Below are 23,694 nucleotides of genomic sequence, written 5' to 3' on the forward strand. Positions count from 1 at the left end.
GGCAATCCGCACCTACATTTGGTTGTCTGAAAAGCGCAATTATAGCTTAGTGTAGTTCGTCAGATGTCTGGTCTGTGCTAGAGATTCAATACTCTGTAGCCCTAACTTAATTCTAGGAGCACTATCTGGGCATCCAGGAGGAAGACCCTGTACTTGCCTCGAGAATTTAGATTATCAGTCTTCGGCAGTTCCATAAACATTTGTTTGGAGAGTTCTACTTAAAGGGCATTGCATTAAATCCAGGGGAAATTCTGGCCCTGTGGGTATTCTACAGCGGTTCGATTTGGGAAAGGTGAATGTTTTGTTATTTTTTGTGACAAGGTATCTGCACTGGGCAGCCAAGCCTTTGGTTTTGTCAGCGCCTGCCTTTTTAATGTGCTAATGCATTGATATTGATTGTAAACCTATTTAACTTATTTTTGTGGGACGCTTAAAGGTGCCTCCACTAATTTTATGTATAACCCATTAGACAACCGTGACTAGGAACCTGGGTGTTTGAGGCACCTAATATGCCATTCATCTTTTAAGAGAAAAGTATAATTTACCATATCTTACAGGTTATTCAATGGCGTGACTGCAGCTGATATCGCTGTTTCTGTCTACTGGAGGTGCATGCATTGTGTGGTACGTTTGCACACTTGGGGGGGCCTTGACCATGGCGAGATGGGGATGAAATCTGCTTCATCATTCCAGCTCATGTGCTGCCTACTTGTTTCTCCTGGGTTTCAACACTTATTTGCAATATGGGGCGGGAGGATAGCTCTGTAGCAACGTGCGGGTCTTGTAAGCAAGACCACGCTTGGCAAACATAGTTTTGAATCCCGGACCCGCCCTTGATGAAACAAAAAAAAAACGAGCGTGTTATAAAATGGAACTAGCCCCTAGATATGTGTGCTGTAAATAAGTACAACAAATAAATAATACCACGCCTGCTTCCAATGTTGGCTGTTACTATAGCGCTGTAGTACTATCTAACAATGCATTATGCCTATCGTAGTTGAGTTTGCATGGCTGTTAAACTATGCCAGTTCACAAAGTGGAATTGTGACAGACCCAGTGATTCGTGGCACAGCCTATTTTCAGCCAGCCAAAAAATCAAAATGACACTCTTCGAATGGATTGTGTCCTCCAACGTATTCCACATCTTTGACAGTAGCACGCACGGCGCCCGTAGCCTCAGTTCGTTTTTTTCCGCAAACTTGTTTGCTTCGAGAACTCGGCGTGCCTCATTTTATCTACTTTGATAATGTCATCTTCTACCCTGACAACCCTGCGGTCTTGCTTCAAAAAATCCTGGGACTGTAAGTCCAAGATGTCCATCATGGACCCGCACCATATCTGCTTGTGGTGTCTGGGCGAGAGCCATGACACGGACGACTGCTCGAAGTGCCAGCCGTTGACTGCCAAGGCCATGCGGGAGCATAAGGGGAAATTGCGGGTAGGTCAGGTTTCCAAACCCCGTAAATTCCAAAAGACTACTGGTCTTTCCACTGACTCGAGGGGTGTCTCTTCCTGTCGGAGGAAGTCCAGGGGATCTCAGTGGGAACGGTCTCGGTCCGACGCTCGCGCGCCCTCATGCCCGGGCAGTCGGCACGATAAACATCGGGAACCGTCGAGGTCCCGTTCGGACAAGGATCCAGTAGATTGCCAGAGACTTGCCAGATCCAGGTTGCAGTCTTTGTCACCAACAAAACCGTCTAAGTCTGTGAAGGGATCGAGGAAGGCGTCAACACCGTCAGCGCCATGTCCATCGAGTGCGGCTGTCAGGGCTTTGCCCTCGCTCAGCCCTCTGTGCCTTTGGCACCTTTGTTGACGCCAAAGCCATCGACGCCATCAGGGCCTATGGGCCAGAATTTGCTGTTGGAGGCCCCTGTGGCTGTGGATCCTCTGGGAAAGGCTCCAAGACTGTGAGGCATATTCTTGACTCCAGGTCTGCTCCTGTCCCTAGGAAGGAGTTCTTTCATTCTCTACAGAACATATATGAGGATGAGGAGAGGTCTGATGTGGAGTCGGAGCCTTTTGATATTCCTGGTGAAACACCTGAAGTCCCTGACATTGTCTTTTCTGAGGACAGTCAGATGGAGGATCTGTGTCAGTCTTTACATGATGCCAGTGGCTTTGACACATCTCCTGAAATGGAGTTTGGTATGCCAGATCCTGGGGCTCATGCTGAATCATACTATAGGCGATGGATGTTGAGAGTTACGGAGTACCGAGGGTGGTCCGGCCCTCCAGTTGAATGCAACCTGGATGACCTGACAGACCTTTTAGATCAGAATCTGTCCACTGACCCAGTGTTGCCTTTTCACATGGCATTACTGCTACTTGGAACACCCCAGAGTCTCTTCTGGCGGTCAACAAGTTGACTGGATACCGCCCATCCAGTAGCGCCCCCAGCTAATTATCCACACACCCCACTCCTGAGAGTTTGGTGGTTCAGGCGGCCACAACCACCTTAAAGCAGGCGGTGTACCCTACCATCCTTCCTGATAGGGACGACGAGCGATTGATGGGCACGCAAGGTATTTTCGGCTGGGAGTGTTGCACTGAAATCGGCCAACTCCACCTGTGCCTTAGTAGAATTTTCGCACACTGTGTGGAATTGTCTCTGGTGGCTGAGCATATTCCCGAAGGGGAAGAAAGGGATGGGTTTCTTGGTATGGTGCAGGATGGCAAGGATGCCATGTGTGAATCCCTTCAGTCTGGGTTGGTCACTGCTGATGGTGTCAGCCGGTCCATGGCAGCGAGCACTGTGATGTGCAGGTTTACGTGGTTCCGGAAGTCAGGATTTGCAACGGATGTGCAGGCCTGTCTTCTCAATAGTTCCTTTGATGGTTCTCATTTGTTTGGCAGCAAGGCTGACGAGAGCCTTGAGAGGTTGCAGACCTCCAAAGCAGCTGCAAAATCTTTGGGCGCAGCTGTGCGTCAACCTCTGCCTTTTCGTCCTATGGGACAGCAGTGGAGGGGTGGTTCCTTTTTGTTACTACTCCTCTTTTGGTAGAGTGAGAGGAGCGTCCAGCCAAAGGGGCCAACGTAAAGTTCCTTGTGATGGACGGGATGGAAAAGGTGCCAAAACAGCTCAAGCAGCTGCCTCTTTGCCTTCAGGCGCTGCCACAGCCGCTCCAAAACAGCTATGAGGCCAGGTCTCATTGTTTGCCGGTTGAGGGCAGACTGTCTCAGCATCTCGAAGAGTGGCAAGCCATTACTTCAGATGCGTGGGTTCTGGAAACAATAGCCCACAGATAATGCCTTCCCTTCCTGAGTCGGCCTCACGACAATCCACCGGGGAAGCACTTTGAGGATTCCGGATTTGCTCCTTGTGCAGGAAATCTTGACCCTGCTGGAGAAAGGCGCTATAGAACTAGGGCCTGTGGCGGAGAGGAAGTTCCTCAGGAAGGGCAAGTTCAAGATGGTCACTCTTTCTCAGGTCCTTCAGGATTGATTGGTGTCATTGGACCTACAGGATGCTTATTTTCATGTGCCGATCCATTTAATGCACAGATAATACCAGAGGTTTGCGGTTGGCAACTCGCACTTTCAATTTCGGGTCCTGCCATTCTGGTTGAACTCCGCCCGAGGGTCTTCACTAAGCTCATGGTGGTGGTGGCAGCGTATCTCAGGAGAGGGGGGGTTCACGTCTACCCCTATCTGGACGATTGGCTGATCAGGGTACATTCTCCGGAGCAAGCCTTGGCTCATCTAGAAGTCACCTGCCACTCCCTTCACAAACTGGGCTTCTCCCTCAATTTCAGGAAGTCCCAGATGACCCCTTCCCAGCAGCTCCAATACATCGGAGCGGTGTTGGACATGTCCCTGGGGTTGTGCTCACCCCCCAAGGTGAGGGCTCATCACATTGTCCAGATGGTTAAATGTTAAAGGTATTTGTACTGCGCACCATCACCAACGGAATTGGTCCCCAGGCGCTCGGGCGGATCTGTAAATGATAAAGGTGGGATGGGTTAGTAAGGTGAAAAAGGGAGTAGGATAGTGAGAGGAGTGGTGTTCTGTTGGCAGCTTCAACTCAGTATACACCAGGTGCTGAGCTTTGGTGCAGGTCTCGGATCGGAGTCAGTCCGCGTGTGCTGTTCCAGCTTATGTGTTGTTGCAGTGTTGTGAAGTGCGTGCGGCTTGTTGTGCGAGAGATGGTTGTGTGAGTTTTTTGAGTGAGATAAGTATGCAGAGTTTGAGCTTATATTGGTTAGTGGGTTACCTGACCTTTACCATGCTAACGTTCACAGTTCTGTCTGAGTGTGGCACTTGTTGGCCCTCATATTCCCATCTAGACGTGGCGCAGGCCAATGTTTAGAGATCCGTCCAGGTGTGGGCATGCTAACATTCACAACTCCATCCGAACGCCACACAGGCTGGTGTTCACAACTTTAAGTGTGGCACATGCTAGCATTCACGTTTTTTCTAGGTGCGGGCATGTTATCCTTCAATCCTATCCAGATGTGACGCAGGCCAACGTCTATCTAGGTGCGTCTGCCCGTCTGGATATGTTCATCCGGTACGTACGAGTGGGAGAGTCACTTGAGGGCTTTCGTCTGGGTCTAGACTCTAGGTATGTGGTCAGTCTATGCAGCCTTCCTTTGTGGCTATTTTCCATGATGTCTTATGCTCTGTCGAGTGGTTGGTTCTTTGGTTCGAGTGTTTGTCCAGTTTGAGAGTGGCCGAGGTTAGAGTTATTTTCATCATTTTTTAATGTCTGGGCATTCTAGTGCGTCTCCGTTATGGTTATGCTTTGAAGATCCAGGATTTCAGGATTTTCCTAAAGGCTAGGTAGTTTGTTGTATTCCGTATGTTCTTAGGTAGGTCATTCCAGGTTTTGGGTGCCTGGTGAAAGACAATCCTCCTGAGTTTTTTTCTGTTGTAGGGTTTTGGTTCCAGGCATATGTGAGCAGTGCTTGATCTTAGTGTTCTTGTCGGTTGAAGTAGGCATAATTTGTCGCTTAGGAATTCTGCGCCTTGTTTGTGTATTGCTCTGGTGAACAAATTTCAACATGCCAGCGTCTCCCAGCTTTCAAATTCTTAAGGTTGCTCGGCCTCATGGCATCCTGCATTTTTCTGGTGCCAAAGGCCAGACTGAGGATGAGTTGCCTTCAATGGGCTCTCAGGACGCAGTGGTCGCAATTCTCAGGCAAAATGACAGATCTCCTTCAGATTCCACTCACGGTCTCTCGATCTTCTGTGGTGGGCCAGCGAAGGGAATCTGATGGAGAGAGCCTTTTTGGCAACTGTGGCCGGAGGTGACGGTAGTGACGGATGCTTCCCTCACAGGATGGGGAGCTCGCGCCAACGAGCTGACCATCAGCGGTCGGTCTCCGTTGGAGTCCAAACTCCATATAAATGTTTTGGCGCTGAGGGCCATTGGGCTTGCCCTGAAGGCTTTTCTGCCGTTTGTGCGAGGGAAGAGTGTCCTGATCATGACGGACAACACAGTGGCCATGCATTACCTCAACAAAAAGGGAGGTTTAAGGTCACTTCCGCTGTGCACAGAGGTGATGCAGCTCTGGTTCTGGGCGATACAGCAAGGAATCTCCCTCTCAGGGGTTCATCTGGCAGGAGAGGAGAGTGTGGCGGCAGACGCTCTGAGCAGGCAGACCGCGGTCTCCCATGAGTGGGAGTTAGCTCAGGAAGTCCTTCAAGAGATCTTCGCCATTTGGGGAATCCCTCAAGTGGGATCTGTTTGCGACTGGTGCCAACCGGACGTGCGAGACATATTGCTCCGAGAGGAGCTTTAGGAGACACGTTAGTCGTGGATTGGTCATTCCCACTTCTGTACGCGTTTCCACGGATCCCGGTCATTCCTCATGTTCTAAGGAGTTTGTGGAGGTGTGGGTCCTGCATGATCCTAATTGCTCCAGATGGGGCCAGGAGAGCGTGGTACCCAGACCTCCTAGAAATGTCCATCTGTCCTCCACGCCATGTTCCCCAAAGAGAGGATCTTCTATCGCAAGAGGGGGGGAGGGGTGGTCAAGGTTCTCCATCCAGAGGTCCCTGACCCTGTGCTTTGCTTTTGGTGGTCTCACCCAACTTCATATGGGTCCCAGAAACTGGTGTGTTGCTTTCGCAAGTTCTCTACCCCAACTTCACTTAATGTCCAACTGAACAGACCTGGTGTACACTCCTGCCAGGTACTCTTCCACATAGGATAGTTTATTCACTTTGTTTCAGTCTCTCCATTTTCTCAGGGTCCCAGGCCCGTTTAGGTCAGTGTTGCCTTTGTATTTCTTTCAGGTTCCCGACCCATCTACTTTGGTGTTGCCTCTGTGGTTCACTTGGGTCCCAGTCCCCTTTGTAATGGCTTTCCGGGACACTTGGTGTACTCTCCTGCCAAGTGTCTACTGATGCTGCATATGTCTGTATTTATATTTCTCTTAGGGTCCTTGACTGATATATCTTCAGCTTTAGTTCGTATCGGGTCCCTGACCCTCCTTTGGCTCCCCTGGTTTGGTTCCTAGGCAGCACCCTTATCTTGTTTTGGGGTTCTTGCTGCGTGGCGTCCTGCTCTGGCTTCTATGACTCTGGGTGAGCTTCTGATCCTTCTCTCTCTCTGTTCCCCCTGTGGTCCGAGTCCCTGCTTCAGCGAGTCGGGCTGCACAGCTTCCCTCCAGAAGGCGCCCCCAAGTCTTCAGAGTACTTGGTTTCTCCTTGGTTTCTCGTGGCCTGCAATTCTTGGCAGCATCGTTGGAGACGACCGCTTCTCCCCACCGTCGTTCCAGTCTAAAGCTTCTTTCTGTGTGTCTCCGTCTGCAGCATTCAACCTTCGCTCTCGGTTCCTCAGTGGCAGGCTTGGCAAATGGCATAGTGCTTCTAATTTGTAATTTGGGTAACCAATATGCAGTCTGTACTGAACTGATGCTCATCAGTGTTCAGTGGCCCTATGCTTCGTCTCGGTATTCTCCTGGGACTTGGGTTTCTCAACCCTACATAAATAGATTGAGTTGTGGGGGGACCACAGGGTACTGAGTGGGATGAAAGGAAGGAGGGTAGTGAAATGAAGAAGGGGAATACTGCTTTCTCCTAAGGTGATAGTCACTGGTCCCATGAAGGGTTTCCCTTTCCATGAGATATACCTGCTGAGTACCACCCCCAGGGGGACTAACGGGTAGCAGCCTCACCTCCCTGACCTCATGGGAAGTGGCTTCACCTTTGGAAGCAGTGGCAATACCCTGGGATTCATCTCTGTACTCATGTAGAGGTTTAAGATCTTGGGTGAGAGGATGGATTCCTATGAAAGCCCCGAATTAACCGATTTCCCATGCAGTTGCCCAGTATGTTTAGAGCTTGATTGTCTACTGTGTCAGATGGGAAGAGACTGAGGAGTACCTGGAGGCAGGGGGTGTCCGCCATCAAGGGCATGGAGGGAGTAGTCAATCGCATGTATACGGCTATCTGCGCTGCATCTGGTTCTGGAATCTGTTTGGTATGGTAGGTGGCTTTTGGCATGGATGTGTGCTTGAAGTTGGTTGGTTATGGCTCTTCCAAGGATCTTGCCTAGGAAAGAAAGTTGTGTGAAGGGGTCTGGGGGAGGACGTTTTTGCTGAGGTCATCATGGCCCAGCTTCTTTTTCAACTGGGACGAAATCTGTCTGGTTTTGAGGCTGATGGGCAAGATGACCCGAGTAGAGGGATGCATTGATTGTCAGGATGCGGTGGTGTTTGTATTTGTCATGAATGCTGTGAGAATGGATGCTTGCAAACATTCATCTTGAATCATTTGCTTTGTGGTTGACAGAGAGTTTTTCAAAGGTAGCCCATGATGAATTTTATTTTATTTCATTACATTTGTTATACGCCCAGACCCTGAGGTATCGCGGCGTAGTTACAGACAGTGGCAAATACAGTATTCATGTTGAGCATAGTAATACAAAGCGATGGCACAATTACATTTATAAACAGATATATACATTAGTAGGGGGGTGGGGTCTGCACAGGTCCGTTTATATGTTCATGATCAAGCTTGGTTGGATAGCCAGGTTTTTAGCAGTTTTTTAAATAGTGGAAATGATTTTTCATTCTTAAAATTCGTGGGAAGGGTGTTCCAGTGCATGGGAGCGAGGACTTTGAAGCTACTCCCACCTGCTTTTTCTCTTTTGTATCGAGGGATGTTGAGGTTGTCACTGTTATTTGATCTGAGGAGTCTAGTGTTGATTTTCTTGGTAACTATGTTGCAAAGTTATTTAGGTGCTTTGTTAGAGATGCATTTGTGGGTGAGGCTAAGGGTTTTGAGCAGTATTCTAGCTTTAATGGGGAGCCAGTTGTTAGTTTTCCTAATGTTGGAGATGTGGTCTGATTTTTTTTTTTTGTTTTTTTTTTGTTTTTTTTTTTTATGCCTGGTGCTGCTCGTAGGGCTTTCTTCTGCATGAGTTGGAGTTTGGCTAGATTGGTGTTGGATATGCCTACTCTGCTTTACCACTGGCCTCGATGTTTGGAAGATCTTGCTGATCCTGCCAACAAAGTTGTTGGTGGATTTTCTGTCGGTGTCCTATGGGAAAGTCGAGGAAGGGGTTGATTCGCTGTTTAAATGAGACTTGTTTTAGTTATTTGCTTTGGCTATGGTTTTCTTATGTTAGGGGGCTTTTGATGTGGTGATCATTTGCCCATGGGAGTTAGCGTTCTTAAAGTATGGGTAAGTCTGATTGGATTTTAGGCTTGCATCCAGTGTTTTCTGCTTTTGGTGATTTAGGTTTATTTTGTGTATCAAGAAAATATGGTTTGGCTCTGGTGGTTTGTTTTCTTGAGCATGTATGTTTGGTTCAGGATGTTGAGTGTGTCCGATGGGTTGGTGCAGCGTGTATTGGGAATCTAAGGTCTTCTGTGAACATTTCTAAAGGGGAAGCTCTTTAAAGGATCAGGATATCTGTGGTTGATAGCTTTGGCCTGTTAGTTGCAATGACATGGTAGATATTTCGTGAACGGCAAGTGGATCTGATTGCATAAGAGGTGCGTGTGTGTGGTATTGGATGGCTTGTAAGGCTGTGATAACATCCAGGAAGTTTCTTCTTTTGCAAGTTGAGTCAGTTGTGATCTGGGTAAGGTTCTTTTTGTCAGTTAGGTTGAGCAGTGCCTCCTTCATGGTCTTAATGGAAATGTTGTCTGGGAATTCAAAGTTTAAGAGAAAGAGATACCTTAGTTCCACTGTTCTCCTTACAGTGCCACAAATGAATTTTGCAAATCTCCCTCTAGTTTCATGTGCAAGGTATAGTTAAGGCAATTATCATTAATTTACCTTCATTGAGCTGGCACCTCCAGGCTCAAATAGCTAAATAAAATTATCTCTCCCTCTACCCATCCACCTGTGCCCCTCTCTGCCCTCCAAGCTCCCGCCTGATCTCTCGCCTCATTACTCCCTTTCCTTATCTCCTCTTCTCTCACTTTCAGATATCACTTCTGGCAACACTACCCTCTCTGTTCTCCTTCACCCTCCTGCCTCTCTTGCCTCTCCTTACTCTCAACACACCTCCTACTCTCCTACCAAAATTACCTCCAGCGACTCCCACTAAATTGGTACCCCTTTCTCACCCCCCAACAACGTTCCTCTCTGGTAACACTCCAGTGTCTCCCCCAGCTGCTACACACTCTTCACTGGGCTTGTGGTCCTCCTTCACCTCCTCTCACCTCACTGTACACCTCTCATTGTCAACTCACTCTTTTGTATTCCTCCCTGCTTAGAAGTTTCCCAAGGCTACCAGTGGTTATGTGAATCAGCTGCTTCCCTGGGCCAATTTGAGATATCCCTTGTGGGCCAGTAATTCCCCAGCACGTGTTCACAATGACCTTTAGCACAGCCCCCTCTTAAGCCTGTCTTTACCATGTAGTCACTGTGGTTGGTGGTTATCTGTTCCCCTTCTGGATCAAGTAAGTCCTTACCTGCAACAGTGTTGGGGAGGGCTCCATGGTCTCTACTAGTACTGAGAAGCTCCCTGGTAGTGTCAGCTTCACTACCCAGTTGATCGGTAGTCTGAGGTTCAAGGTAGGTGTTTGGTCTCCCATACGGCTCCTGAATAGGAAATAAAGTCCATTTCTGTTTAGATAACCCGACAGTTCCTCCTGTTTCAGTCTGGGTCTTGTCATTTGTGACTAGGTGCATTGTGGCATTGTGCCACTTGTAGTTTTTCTCTAAATGGTACTGCTTCCCAGGAACTATTATCCATCCCATAGGTTGACGATGTCTGTTGCATGTTGCAAAATAAATCCCTTGCCAGGACAGAGGCTAAGGGGTATCAGGACAGAGGTACCAATGTATATACACGGCTCCATGCATGCCTGGAACAGGGATCGCCCTCAGCTCCCCCAGACCAACTTTGGGGTAGGTCTGGCCTTTCCCCCCCGTAGATGGCCTACCCCAGGTTAAGAGGGGTGCTTGGCTTGCCTTGACAGAGTCCAACCAATGACCATGTTGCATCAATTAGAGTGATGGCATGGCTGTCAGTTATCGGTCAATGTGTAGGCGTGCACAATATCTTTGCTTTGTTCCATCATCTTTCAAAGACATCTAGGGTTCCTCCATTAATGGGATCCAATCATGGGAATTTTCAACCTGTGTGGAAAACTGCGATTACACTTGAAATTGATTTTTAAAATCCAAGTGTTGAGATTTTTGAATCTTGGCTATTTTCAAATGCATGCTAGATATGTGCATTCTTTTAGTGAGATTCAGTGACCAAGGCAACACAGTAAAGTGGGTGAAGCTGACAATTTAATGGCAGTGGATTTTAAAATTGCATCACACATTTTAATGCTTTTATTTAATGTTTTTAGTAGCAGTGATCTTGCTTGCTATCGCTTCTCCTTTAGCTAATTTGTACTACACGACTGTTGCTTTACTTTGCGTGCCACAGTCACTAAATGTCATTCTCTATAGTAATTATGCTTGTGTTCTGTTGTCAAAACAGCTGTCACCTTTTATTTCTTTAGGGGAAGACTTTTGCATGGACGGCACTTTACTTACAAAAGTATCTCTGGAGATACAGCAATCACGTTTGTGTCTACAGGAGTGGAGGGTGCCTTTGCTACTGAAGAACATCCATATGCCGCCCACGGACCATGGCTTCAGGTGAAGTGGCCCAAGATAGTTTTTCATACATCATTTTTGGGGATGTAGAGATAGTTCCTTGTGGGAAAGCCAGTCTTAGTTTCTCAAATCTACTCAAGTTCTGATACCTGGGAACATTTGCCAGTTTTCACTATTTGGTATCACCATTGGCACAGTCTTCACTTCAAACCAGTTTTATGTAGTTTCTTATAACATGTTCTCAGTGTTTGTCAAATTTGTATGAAAAATTCCTTCTTTGATGCACACAAATACCACCTTGACAATTTTAGTGTTTACAGAACAATACACAACATCCATTGTTTTTTACAATACTGTTCCTGCCCAACACAGTAGATCAGTTATAGCCAAGAGAGAAGGGGACTAAATAATTGTCCAAAAGGTTGTGTTTTATATTGTAGTTCGTACCTCTAGTGTACCAAGGATAGGGCGGAATGAGTTCCACAATGTGGTGGCTGCTAGAGATGAGGTCTGGTTAAGGGACTTAGAATTGTATGTTCTTAGGAATCTCTACAGGAGCAATCCATCCCCGCCGCACATCCCTCTCCACGTCCCCCAACCAACTACTCCCTACTAAAATCCTGCATCCTTGCACCTCCCACATGCCTTCAGACTACCTACAGATCTAGTGTACTTAACAGATTCAGACCCTATCCTGTGAACAAACATTCTGATAATTTTTGCCCCACAAAATCTGGAGACTGCCCATATGGCTAAGCTGCCCGGTCAAAACCAGCCACAGAGATTTTCAAATCGGCTCACACGTAACGGGAAACTCCCGACCTGCATCCATCAACAACTAAGGTTTCTGCATCTGCCTTCCCATTATCCAACTAACCAGTGCTCCAGATAAAATATGGAAGTGGGAGTATTTACTCCCTATTTTTTTAATGTTGGGAGTTAAATGATTTTTTTAGGCAAGTCCAATTCCCAATGGGAGTACTTTATAAGCGTGGAAAAAGATGTTTGAGCAGAAAAACCGAAATGTTTTTGTAATAAATATTTCTTTGCACTTAGTTATTCATGCACGTTAAAAGATAAATGTTGACGTCTTCAGATCAGGCATTATAATAGTATTTTTGTCATATGGTGAAACGTGCACTTCTGGTCCAAACATACCCATGGAGCGGTGTGGGTGAAAGCAGGAGCACATGCTTCTACGTGTTTGTTTCCTATTTTTTGTTGGGAGTATTTTTACTCCCAATCTAAATTTTTGGGGACTATTGGCCTATTTTTAGGGTGTAAAAGTGGACGATACACTGCTAATCTGTAGGGCTGCGACTAACACACCAGAGCCATGTGCACCAAGGCCAACATTATTGGCAGAATCGTGCTATATAAAACCACTTTACATTACACTACATTAGTTGTTCTCCTCTGAAATAGATTGAGAGTAATGATGCTCCCAGCCAGTGTGGGAACAAGTGCAGTAGGAGTATTAGTTAAGATGTATGATGGAACTTGTTAGCTCCAAATGTGAGACTGGCTGTTGTGTGAATGGCTGATGAGAATGGTTTGTTATGATTATCTTTGTATGTTAAGTGCAGTTGCAACATTGTGTTAGATAATGCTAAGGGCATACTGGGCATGTGGTGATGTCATGGAGCAAAGAAAGAACAGCCTCCTACTGAAGCAAACAGTTAACGAAAACCATGACATGCAAATAAAATGAAGAAATATTTTGCACAGACTGCTTAAATATACACCTCAATGAGCATCATGATTTAATCACATAAGAAGAACTATGCGTACTATGCGTACACGCATGGTTAATCAATTTCATAACAGAGATATTTTGTGTGTAGCAATAAAGAGACCAACAAAATTGCCAAACAGACAAAGTGACTTGGTTCCAAGCTTGACATAGAAAAACCTATGACAAAGTTATGTCATCAAAACATTGAACACTGTCGTGCCTAACAGATCATTAATGACCTCTACACACTTAACACGTACGTAACACCTAAACATATACACTCATGCTGGAGCGTCCAATTCACTTACGGCAGCACATTGCAACAAACACTAAAATATGTATCAGCTTAAAGATGGCAAGATGCCTAGAGACAATTAACAAAGAAAGAGGGAGGAAAGGGACGCCAACTCAAATACTGGAGTTTCAGGATCAATGGTCATAATTCCCATAAGAGTTTGGCCCAGCATCTTCAGGACAAAGAATTGATTCTAGGCGGCAAATAGTAGATTCAAATGTTTTTCCAATGTTTTGAATGTATTCAGTATATCTGATACAATGATCTCTCAATATATCGACAACAGTTCTTTAAGTGACCTTGGAGGTTCATGGGCATTTTCCCATCCTGGGAATCAAAACTGTACTCGCCATCTGCAAATTGCTTCATGATTATTTAGTAGATAATAAAGGTTATTGTGCATTAGCCTTATTTTTGATTAATTACCTCTGTTGATCATTTTGTAGATCAATCATTACTTGAAGACCCCTGATGAAGAGAGTATATCTCAAAACGCTTTGGATTACCATTGTTTGTTGAAATTAAAAGGTGTTATGATAAATGTATCTTGAAGCACATATCTGGTATATGTATAATAAAAAGTTCACTCTTGCAATTACTACTTATCCACTTGATTTGCATATAATGTACTCTTAACTGTTTGGCCTGTTTTTTTAAGCCAGTGATAGAGTGCAGGGTATAGGAGTGATATGATACGGCATTTATAACGGGCCTATACACAAGTGTTTCAAGGCGCGACAAGGAACAGAGGGAAGACCGAGACAACGATCTTACGCCAGGTGACATTGAGATTGCGCAAGTGCAGGGGGAAGGGGAAAAGTGCAGGGGAGGGAGAGGGGGCCATGCAGTACATGGGATCGACGGTAATAAATAAATAGAAAAATAAGAGCAATAAATAAAAAGTGCAGCCAGCTGGTGGCAAGTGCAAGGGTAAGTGCAGACATCAGGTGTCAGGTGCTGGTAGGGGACTGTAGGGATACAGAAAACAGTCCCCAAGTGCGGGGGTTGACAGGGAGGCAGTGCAGGTGTGCAACTGGCGTGGGAGGGGACCTGGGCCTGAGATCAAGGGGTAGCCAGGTGACCAGTGCAGTTTCATTTTCAGCAGGGGAGAGGAGGAGAGAAGCAGAAGCAAAGAAGGTCTTGAGATGCTTCCGGAACCGGAGATGGTTCTCAGGTTTCTGGGAGGCTTTTCCAGGGGGAGGCCCCAGCCGAAGATCTACCACCAACTCGTTGCTTGGAGAAGCGACTGACCCTGAGGGAGTTGGAGGCAGATGAGCGAAGAGCTCGAGAAGGAAGATATTTAGGAAGAGGGAGTTGAAGGTATTGAGGCCTCAGGCCCCAGAAGGCCTTGTGGACAATGCAGAAGGGTTTGAACTTAATCCTCGCAGCCACTGGGAGCCAGTGCAGAGATTTCTGTCCTAGAGAGACACGATCCCTGGGCTTGAGGCCAAGGACAAGTCTCGCAGTCCTGTTCTGGATGAGTTGTAGAGGGCGGAGAGTAGAAGCAGGCAGATTTAGAAAGAGGCTGTTGCAGTAGTCCAGCCTAGAGAGAACCAGAGCGCTGGACACAGTGAGATTCTCGTGGAAGGAGAGGAAAGGAAGAATACCTTTGAGGAGGTGCAGCTGGTAGTGTGACTTCTTAGAGACGTCAGAGATGTGAGGAGAGAAGGAGAGAGTGGAGTCGAAGATGACCCTGAGGTTTTTAGCCTCACAACTGGGTGCAGGAAGAGGGCCAAGAGATGCCGGCCAGAGAGTGACAGGAAAGGAGGGAGCAGGTGCGCCGATCAGGAGAATCTCGGTCTTACTGGCATTAACGTAGATATAATTGGCGGCACAATACTCCTGGATAGCAGACAGTCAGAGATGAGAGAAGAAGTGGTGGAAGGGAGCCTGAAAATGAGTTGTCTCATCCGCATAGCACTGAAAGTTGGGGCAGAGAGTGGCAATGCGGTGGGTAATAAGTGCCAGGTATTGGTTGAACAGCCAGGGAGAGGTTAGACCCCTGGGGAACACCACAGGTATAGATGGAGGAAGCACCCAAGTTGGACCTGGGTGGGTCGATCAAAGAGGAAAGCGGTCAGCCAAGCCAGGGCCTGATCGGTGATACCCAGGTTATCACGGAGACGGTTGAGCAGGATGGGCATGGTTGACCGTGTCAAAGGCAGAAGAGAGATCAAGTAGGATGAGGACACAGGGGGGTGTTGGAATCGAGGTTGGAGGGCAGGTCTTCACGGATGTTCAGGGGAGCAGTTTCCGTGCTTCTGGCAGCTCTGAAGACAGACTGATGGTCATGGAGACAACCAACAGATTCGGTGTGAAGATTAAGCTGGGAGATGGACAGCTTTTCCAGGAGTTTGCCCAGGAACGGAGTGATGGAGATTGGGTGATAGTTAGCCGGGCAGGACGGGTCGGCTGAGGGTTTCTTAAGAAGAGGGTGCACAAGGGAGTGCTTCGGGGGGGGGGGGGAGTCTCCAGTAGCAAAGGAGTGGTTGCAGAAGTCGGCCAGAGCAGGGGCCAAGGTGTCAATGTGGCCCTTGATGGTTTTGGAGGAACAGGGGTGAACCGGTTTTGACAAGACTTTCATAGATGGGACTTGTCTAGAAACCTTGTCGGGATAAGGCAGAGAAGGAGGAGAGGTGTACAAAGAAGGGCCAGAGGAAGGGGAGGAGGAGGAGCAGTAGGAGGAGGAGGAGCAGTAGGAGCAGTAGGAGTAGGAGGAGGAGGAGGAGGAGGAGGAGGAGATGTCCTGAGTTTTAGAGATGAAATGAAAAGCCAGGGCCATGCAGAGGGCCTGGGAGGGGACAGGAGAGGCAGAGACTGCAGCAGGATTGGGATTTTAAAGAGCGTGGCCGAGTTGTTAGATGCCGCAGAGACACAGACTTGGATGTCGGCTTGCAGACAGAGAGCCGGTATTGCCTTTGGAGCAGGCGGCAGGCCAGTTTGTCAGAGGATGTACCGGAAGCACCCCATTTCCTCTCAGCCACCCTGCACTTGTGTTTAAGGGTGGTGAGGTCTGAGTCATACCAGGAGTTGCACTTGGCTTTGGGCTTCAAGCGGATCCTCATAACAGGGGCAGGAACATCAAGAGTATCAGAGATAGCAGAGTGGAGCATGGAGATGGCTGTGTCTGGGTGTGAGTCTGCCAAAGGGGCTGAGGGGTGAGAAAGTGGTGTTGAAAGCCTCAACTGACACACACTTCATGGGTTGGATAACCTAGAAGGTAGGTGGCAGTGCTGGAGTTAGCTTGGCCTGAGGGGTGGAGAGAGTGAGCTGGGAGAAAAGGAGAAAGTGATCACTCCAGGAGAGCAAAGTGGTGAGAGGGAGAACATCCAGAGTGTGCCCTGCAGAGTGAGTCAGGCCAGAGGATAGAGAGTGAGAGTCGTAGAGGTCACGAAAGAGTCCAGAGGAGGGACAGGAAGCATCCAGGTGGATGTTGAAGTTACCAAGAAGGAGGAGTTGAGTGGTCGAGAACTAGAGAGAAGAGAAGAGGTCAGCCCACTCGGAGAGGAAGGAGGAGATCTGACCAGGTGGCTGATAGATGGTAGCCACAGTAAGGTAATGGCTAGGAGAGAGAGCCTGCAGACGAGGCATTCGAAAGAGGGGTATCCCTGTATAGGAATGACAGAGGCAGGAATCTACTCAGGGAAGATCGGAGCTACTCGCCCACCGGAACGGTTGGACCTGGGTGCCGAGAGGATCTTGTAGCCGTCGGGGAAGAGAGTGTCGAAGCTCGTGCCAGAGCTGGCCGTGAACCATGTCTCGTGAGACCGAGGACATCGAGGTCAAGTTCTTCAAGGAGGCGGCAGATGTCAGAGGAGTGTTTGATAGCCGAGCGAGAGTTTAGAGTGGCAATATGGAGAAGGTTGCTGTCCTTGAAAGACTTCCTGGGCGGGGTACAAATCAGAGGTACGCCCTGCGGAGGTGTAGAAGAAGCCCGAGGGGGGCAGGGGAGCAGAAGAGGAAGGGGTGGTTCTTGACTTGGCAGTCTCCTCTTCTGTACCGACCTTCAGATTCTTAATTGGTGTCCCCTCTCCTTTTCTTCACTACTAACACTCTGGGATGCCAAACTAAGACCCTCAGTTGGGAGGCTTTTATAACTTGTTATAGTTGAGCCTTTGTATATTGTCTTAATTTGTGCGCTGGTTGGTAGGTCAGTTTTCCCCATTAGTGTGGGTTTTTTGATTGATATTTTATTTCTATTGCGCTCATACACAAGTGTTTCAGAGCGCGACAAGGCAAGGGAGGGGAACAGCGGAGAACAAAACAGCGATCTTACTAGGCCCAGTGACATTGAGAACGCGCAAGTGAATGGGAGAGGGGAAAAGTGCATGGAAGGGGGAATGGTGGAAAGTGCGAAGCAGAGGAGAAACAGATAAATAACAATAAATAAATAATAAAGGCAACAAACAGTGGTAATGCAGCCAGCAATTTGCTCATGGGTGTTCATGATGGGTGTTTGTCAAGATTTCAACATTTTTTTCTACTGCCTTGGGATCAGACAGGGATTTTATGCAGTCTGCTTGATCCAGCAATCACACTGGAAAGGGTTGGGGCAGGTTTGTGTGCTCATATTGCATACACATGTAGCGCATATATTTCTATCAAAGATCTTCATCTGGCTGCAGAGTGTTTTGCATTGGACGCTGTTGTGTGCTCTTTGCCGGGTCATGCATACCCAAGGTGCCCAGGGTCCCAATCCACAAATGAATGAGTTGAGCCCTGGTGATTCCTATTTACTTAGCTGTGTGATGTTAATTTAGCAAACTCATCCCAATGTTTCTTTCCCCATATCTGATTTTCTTTACAGGTTGTTCATGTGAAACAACCTTCTTCACTGCTCCTAAATGACATACCTTATTAGTGACGGTATAGTTCTTCCTATGCATGGGTGCTTGTGGGTCATGTGACAAGCTGCCCCAGGAAGGTCTAGGGGATCCCCCATGTACTATCTCCAGGTGTTGCATCAGGGAGCAGGTGGCTTCCCTGGCCCCCAGAGATCCCTAGTCCCCAACAGTGGGCATTCCAAAGTGACTTCATCACACCACACATCCAGGTCCTTATTCCCTGAAGTTGGCAGACATAAGTAATGAGAGAACATTTTATAAATTTAGAAACAAGAGCACTCGCCATTTTTACATTTATAGGATAGTTTTGTGGCAAAGAAATGGGCATCTGTCTATTTGGCCAGTCCTCTTTTTCTGTATGCTTAATGGCGCAGACGCCTGAACTTTAATAGTTATTGTACATATGACTATCAGAGTTTTCTTGTTCTTGTCTCAGCCTTCATGGAATCCAGTTTTTATTACAGACGTCATTAGGACACAGGTTGCTTTTAAAAGAAATCTTTCTTTGTTTTTATTACCATATATCATATAAGCGTAAAGTGTCCCAATGTTGTAGAAGCATCACATATTACATCCTTGGATAAGCATCAAGATGGTTGCCCACTTCAGTGTCATCCATGCTCATTGAAGGACACATTGACTTTAAAGCATTTCAGGTGTTTTTTAAAGATGGCAGTAGCACAGAGCAGTTCATTTTTCAAACTGTTTTTCAAAAGACATTTTGTGTGGAGTAAAAACTCAACATTACTTCTTCCTTTGTGGGCAGCGTGTGATTTTTTTTAAAAAATTTTTGTTCTGAATTATAACTGCTAAATGAAGCAAATTCTGCATGGGCCTAATTTTCTCAAATCCAAGGGGGTTTGGTGCCCTTATTTTCCAATCTTACTTATGTATATTATTGGGATTATTCCACATATCGCTGTCATTTTCATGGTCTCCAGGAACTCACATGGATCTGAAAGGAAAAATGGGGGTGGGGCGAGTGCAGTGGTTGGTGGTAGAAATGGGAAAGACAAGGCATTGTGCTTAGTGATTGTTGCTTGTATAGACAGGAGCAACTGCCACTTGTGTGGTGTGCTTTCTAAGTGGGTTTGTTGTGTACATCAGAGTTGTTTTGTTTCCAGATGTGAAGTCATAGGTGTTTGGCGTGTCAGGGTGTTTAGGTCAGTTGGTGTGGTTTGCAAGTTGATTTGAGAGGTGTAGAGCTTGGGAGTGTTTAGACCAAGGCAGAGGGCTTTCACTAGTCATTGGTGTTGGCGTAGTTGGTCAGAATGTGGTGCGAGGATGGTTGCGCATGAGTTGTAGTGCCTTTTATAGGGATATATGGCTATGAAAATACAGAATACAATATGGAACAATTCAATGTGCTATGAGGCACGTCAGAGAAACAGTATAGAAGAATGTAATGCGCTTTGAAGGAAGTTGTGCAATATTTTGTGTGCAATAAAGATATCATGCAATGTACTTTCTAGTGTTAAGTAGATGGAGGCAATAATTGAGCGCAATATAGAACAAATGCATTGTGCTTCGTCGGGTTACCAAGATGCGAGGCAACAATATAAATCACCAAAACCTCTGAGCTTCGGTAAGACGGCCTAGATGTGAGACCATGAGGCATCATATAAAATGTTACAAGCTTGGGACTACTGTGGCATGAGTAGGGGTAACTGAAGCCACGGGTAAAATAAACATGTATGGTGCTGCATCATGAACAGCCTCGCCTAAGTGACCCCAGTCTCCATATACGCTGCAGTGTTCGAGCTGCGGGAGAGGCTTTGCAAGACATATTAGATTCATGTTGACTTGCCAGTCTCTGTATGTAGTTGTCTTTCTGTTAGTCGCCTACAGTAGCAACCTAGCTGGAACAGAAGTCTTTCGGAGTTATTGCACATTTCTGGATAATGTAATGTGTAACTTTTTGTTACACTTTTATGCTTTAACCGGTATCTATCTGCATGTAAACCACGGCTGCATCTCGACAGGGCCTTTTTGTATGTTTATCAAATCTGGCAGCTCACTTCTGTAGCTATTATGTGAGAGCCAGGTATAGTTTATAATAAATCTTCGGCAACCTATTACTATCCTGCGACTATTTCCTTTTCAAGGCGCTATTTAGTGTGCTTAAATCTGTATCGTAATGTCCAGACCAATAAAACAATCACTCTGTGCTCATAGCTATATTGACAACTTTCATTTGTTTTAGATTGAAATGCAATGCATATGATGGCATTTTGTTGTGTCTGCTAAATAGTACAACGTATTTATCTAATTTTGAAGTGGGCATCAAGATGGATGTACAGTAAAAGCTTGGGTATCCGGAAAAAAGTGTGGGTTAATCGAAAGTGCCGCATAACAAAGAATCTTGGATAAGAGCGTTTGTTTTCCTCATAGCAGCGAGCTAGTAAACTGAGAAGAACGTTGAGGTATCAAATCATATTTGACTTTATGCTGTTTTCACAGGCTTAATGCTCTCCAGAATGGTCAGTTATCCAGACTTTTAAACTATTATATGCCATTTTATCATCCAGAATGCTACTATTAAATGCCATGACAGGTGCAGTTTAACAGAGCGTTCTGCCTAATGGAGTTCCGGATAAGAAAGCTGTCCCTCTATAAGTAATTATCTTATGATGTCCATGCTCTTCCCACCTTTGTCCCATGAGAAGACACCACCTTTATACTGTGTTTTCCCCCGAATGTATTCATCATGTGTGCGAAAAAGTCTCAAACCAGGGAAACGGATTTGTGGTAAACTTTGCACATTGTGGGAAATTCTTGCTTGTCAACCCTTGGATTACAGGGTCTCAGTGAGCAGTAGGCCTATGCTAAATGCATTCCCACTTTGCATATGTTTATGCAAATAAACAAATGACAGGCAGCCTAGTGTACACCTTCCTGTCAGTGCCTGCTACCTAGGCTGTGAGTGTTTGCAGTTGGCCATTAATGTGCATTTAGGATATTTGATTTTTACTTGGAAAAACAAAAATGTTGGGCAGATAAGGAAACTACGGCATAGAGGGGAAAAGTAATCTGACCAAGGTCAAACCCCGTTGGTCAAGAAGAGAGGCCCAATTAGGACCCCTGTCTTGCTGTTTCCAAGTTAGCCACTTGTCACTTCACATCTTCTCCTTGACTTACATTTTTTATTTGATATTGCACTCTTTAATGATGTCCAATTTGTCTGATCATTCGCATGTTTGCCTAATTAGAAAGCTGAAGATGATATGAAAAGATGTTTGCTGAAGATCACACAATTTTCAAAACTTGAGTACGGAAACATGAATTGAATCTGTGGCGTTATGCCACCAAAATGATATTGGTCGCAGAAGAGGAACAGAGCCCCTGACCCCAGAAAAAGACATCACAGAAAGGCATATTAAGGGACCCTAAACACTCATTGGAAACCAGGCATGATGGTTCACACAAACACCCAGCTATTAAAACTACTAAAAGCTGGGGGGCGCTGTTGCACACGACCAAGATAGCCGCCTGAAGCGAGAGCTCCAGCCCGACGGAAATCCAAATTATATTTGAATCCTGTTTCGGAGCCACCAGCGGACAGCGAAGTCGAGCAGAGGGTGCACCTTGACCCGGTCCACACCCGACTGAAATCCTGAGAGCGGCGGACCAAAACTCACAGATATCGGCTTTGGCGGGTTGAGCGGGAGAAGGCCCGGGAGTGTGCCGCGTGGGACGTCCGGCTTGTCGGCGCCACGCGCCGCTGACGCTCTGGCCAGAGTGGCATAGAGTGGTGGGGCTGCTGTGCCGCGGAGCTGGCCCGTGTACGCTGCTGATTGACTGAGGTGTCTCCCCCCTGGGTCCCGTACAAGTGGCTGTGCGGGCAGGTGTTGCTGGCTTGTGGGCCCTGCCTTTGCGGTTATTGAGGCGATCCTGTTGGGTGAGAGCTGGTGCTCCCTGCCATGACGCGGCGGGTGCTGGGAAGCAGGCCGTCGTTGGACGGGGTGATATCCTTTTCCCGCCGGGCCTGGGCTGTGGCCGAGGGGGCAACTCCATTTTCTGGCCTGCAGCCGGGGCGCACCGCACGTACTACATTTCCTGCAAGTTGTCGGCGGTGCAGCTGAGACAGTGAGTTGTGCGGCATTCAGCGGCTGGGGTGCAGCTCCTTTCTTCGTGGGAGGATACAGCCCTTTGTAAGTGGGCGAATTAACAAGTTACCACGGGTGCCTGGACATTGGTGGCTCCGTGAATCACTAGTTTTGTGGCTCCCCGGCCTGAACAAGCCCACTCGACAAATAATATCCTACGCGGCCTCCCCCCGCGGTATAGTCCCACAGGATCCATTGCCCCTGTCGGGCCGTGTTGGTGACCCGGCTGGAGTGGCGGACATGGGTAACACGAGGAAACAGGAAAAAGCGGCAGAGGGGACGACCGGGAAAAAGAAAGGCCCGGTGGACTTGTTCACCAGTAGCCAGGCAGTCGGCCACAAACCAGACCTGTCGACAACATCAACGGCTGAACCTGGCGTGGACAGCGGCGACAGGGTTGATCGCCTTACTGCGATAGTTCAGAATGGCTTCCTATCCCTAAATGTGAAGCTAGATGACATTGTTAACACCATAGGATCACTGAAAACCAGAGTCGACAAGGAGAGCCTCAGAATCACCGAGGCTGAAAACAGAATTGGTTCAAACGAAGACACCATTGCGCGACACGATCGTGACATAGCGCAGCTTAAGGCAGGCATGAACGCGTTGTAAAGTAAATGCGAGGACCTAGAATCCAGATCCCGAAGGAACAATATTCAGATTGTGGGGGTTTCTGAAAATTTCGGGAAAGGCGCAATGGAACAGCAAGTGGAAAGCCTTCTTAAGACTCTTTTCAGGGCAGAATCCTTTTCGAGCCAATTCCTGGTTGAGAGAGCACATCGCACTCTGGCCCCGTGCCGAAACCCAGAGCCCCGCCGCGCACCATCATTGCCAGGCTGTTGAATTACAGAGACAGAGATACAATTCTCAGAAAGGCTAGAGAAATTGGAACACTACAATATGAGGAGAACCGCATATATGTTTATCCGGACTTTGCTGCGGGAGTACAGGCTAGCAGGCGATCATACGAGCCGCTCAAGCATCTACTGAGGGCACGACAGGTCCCATATGCGCTAATATTCCCGGCTAAAATGTGAATCCAGTATGGAGGAAGAACACACTTTTTTGAGACCCCGGCCGCCGCTCTGGCGTATGTGGAAGCAACTATACCCCTTCCACCTAGAGGCCGTGGGCCGGACCAGAACGGAAGATCACCTCCGGGAGGTGGAGACCGGGGCCTGAACCTGGTTGCGCACATATCCTCTGTTGCTGCTTTAGTGATGTGTAACGGATTTCTGCTCCTGCTGGGGGGCTCCGAGCAATCTTCGAAGCGGGTCGTGAGCCTGCTCTGGTTGCCCCGTGGCGACACCGTGGCACCCACAGGAAAGTTCCTAAAAGGTTTAAGGGTACATCGTCAAGTTGGGGTGGATGATGTGGGTGGAGGGTGGGGTTGGGGAAATCGGAAAGTTACAGAATGTTATTGCTGCCAGGGCATGTTAGGGACCTGGGATGTGGAGGAGTCTGGAGAGGGAGCATGCACTGTTGGAAGTTGTAGGTTAATTAAAACATGGTCTTGCAGGCACGGGTGCTACTCTGTTAGTCACTTGAGCATTGATGGTCATTACTGGATGGTACAATGTAAAAATGCAAAAAAAGGGTGACAGGCTGAAGATAAAGATTAATGTCATGGAATGTTCGGGGCTTGAACAATCCAATGAAGGTCAGAAAGGTTTGCAATTATGTCACTAGACACGGGCC

The 23,694-nt window shown here is 47.3% G+C and overlaps 1 protein-coding gene across 3 annotated transcripts in view; it reads left to right on the forward strand.

Moving 5' to 3' along the window:
- Window positions 1-23,694, forward strand: part of SUFU (SUFU negative regulator of hedgehog signaling) — a 988,972-nt gene that overhangs the window by 875,573 nt on the left and 89,705 nt on the right. For all 3 annotated transcript variants that reach the window (XM_069611674.1, XM_069611675.1, XM_069611676.1), the window contains one exon: window positions 10,920-11,058. In XM_069611674.1, coding sequence (XP_069467775.1) covers window positions 10,920-11,058 — 139 coding nt within the window. The remainder of the gene's footprint in view (window positions 1-10,919; window positions 11,059-23,694) is intronic.

This window comes from Ambystoma mexicanum, chromosome 8, assembly GCF_040938575.1.
Source record: "Ambystoma mexicanum isolate Mex_15411 chromosome 8, UKY_AmexF1_1, whole genome shotgun sequence".
In the NCBI taxonomy this organism is placed as follows: Eukaryota; Metazoa; Chordata; class Amphibia; order Caudata; family Ambystomatidae; genus Ambystoma; species Ambystoma mexicanum.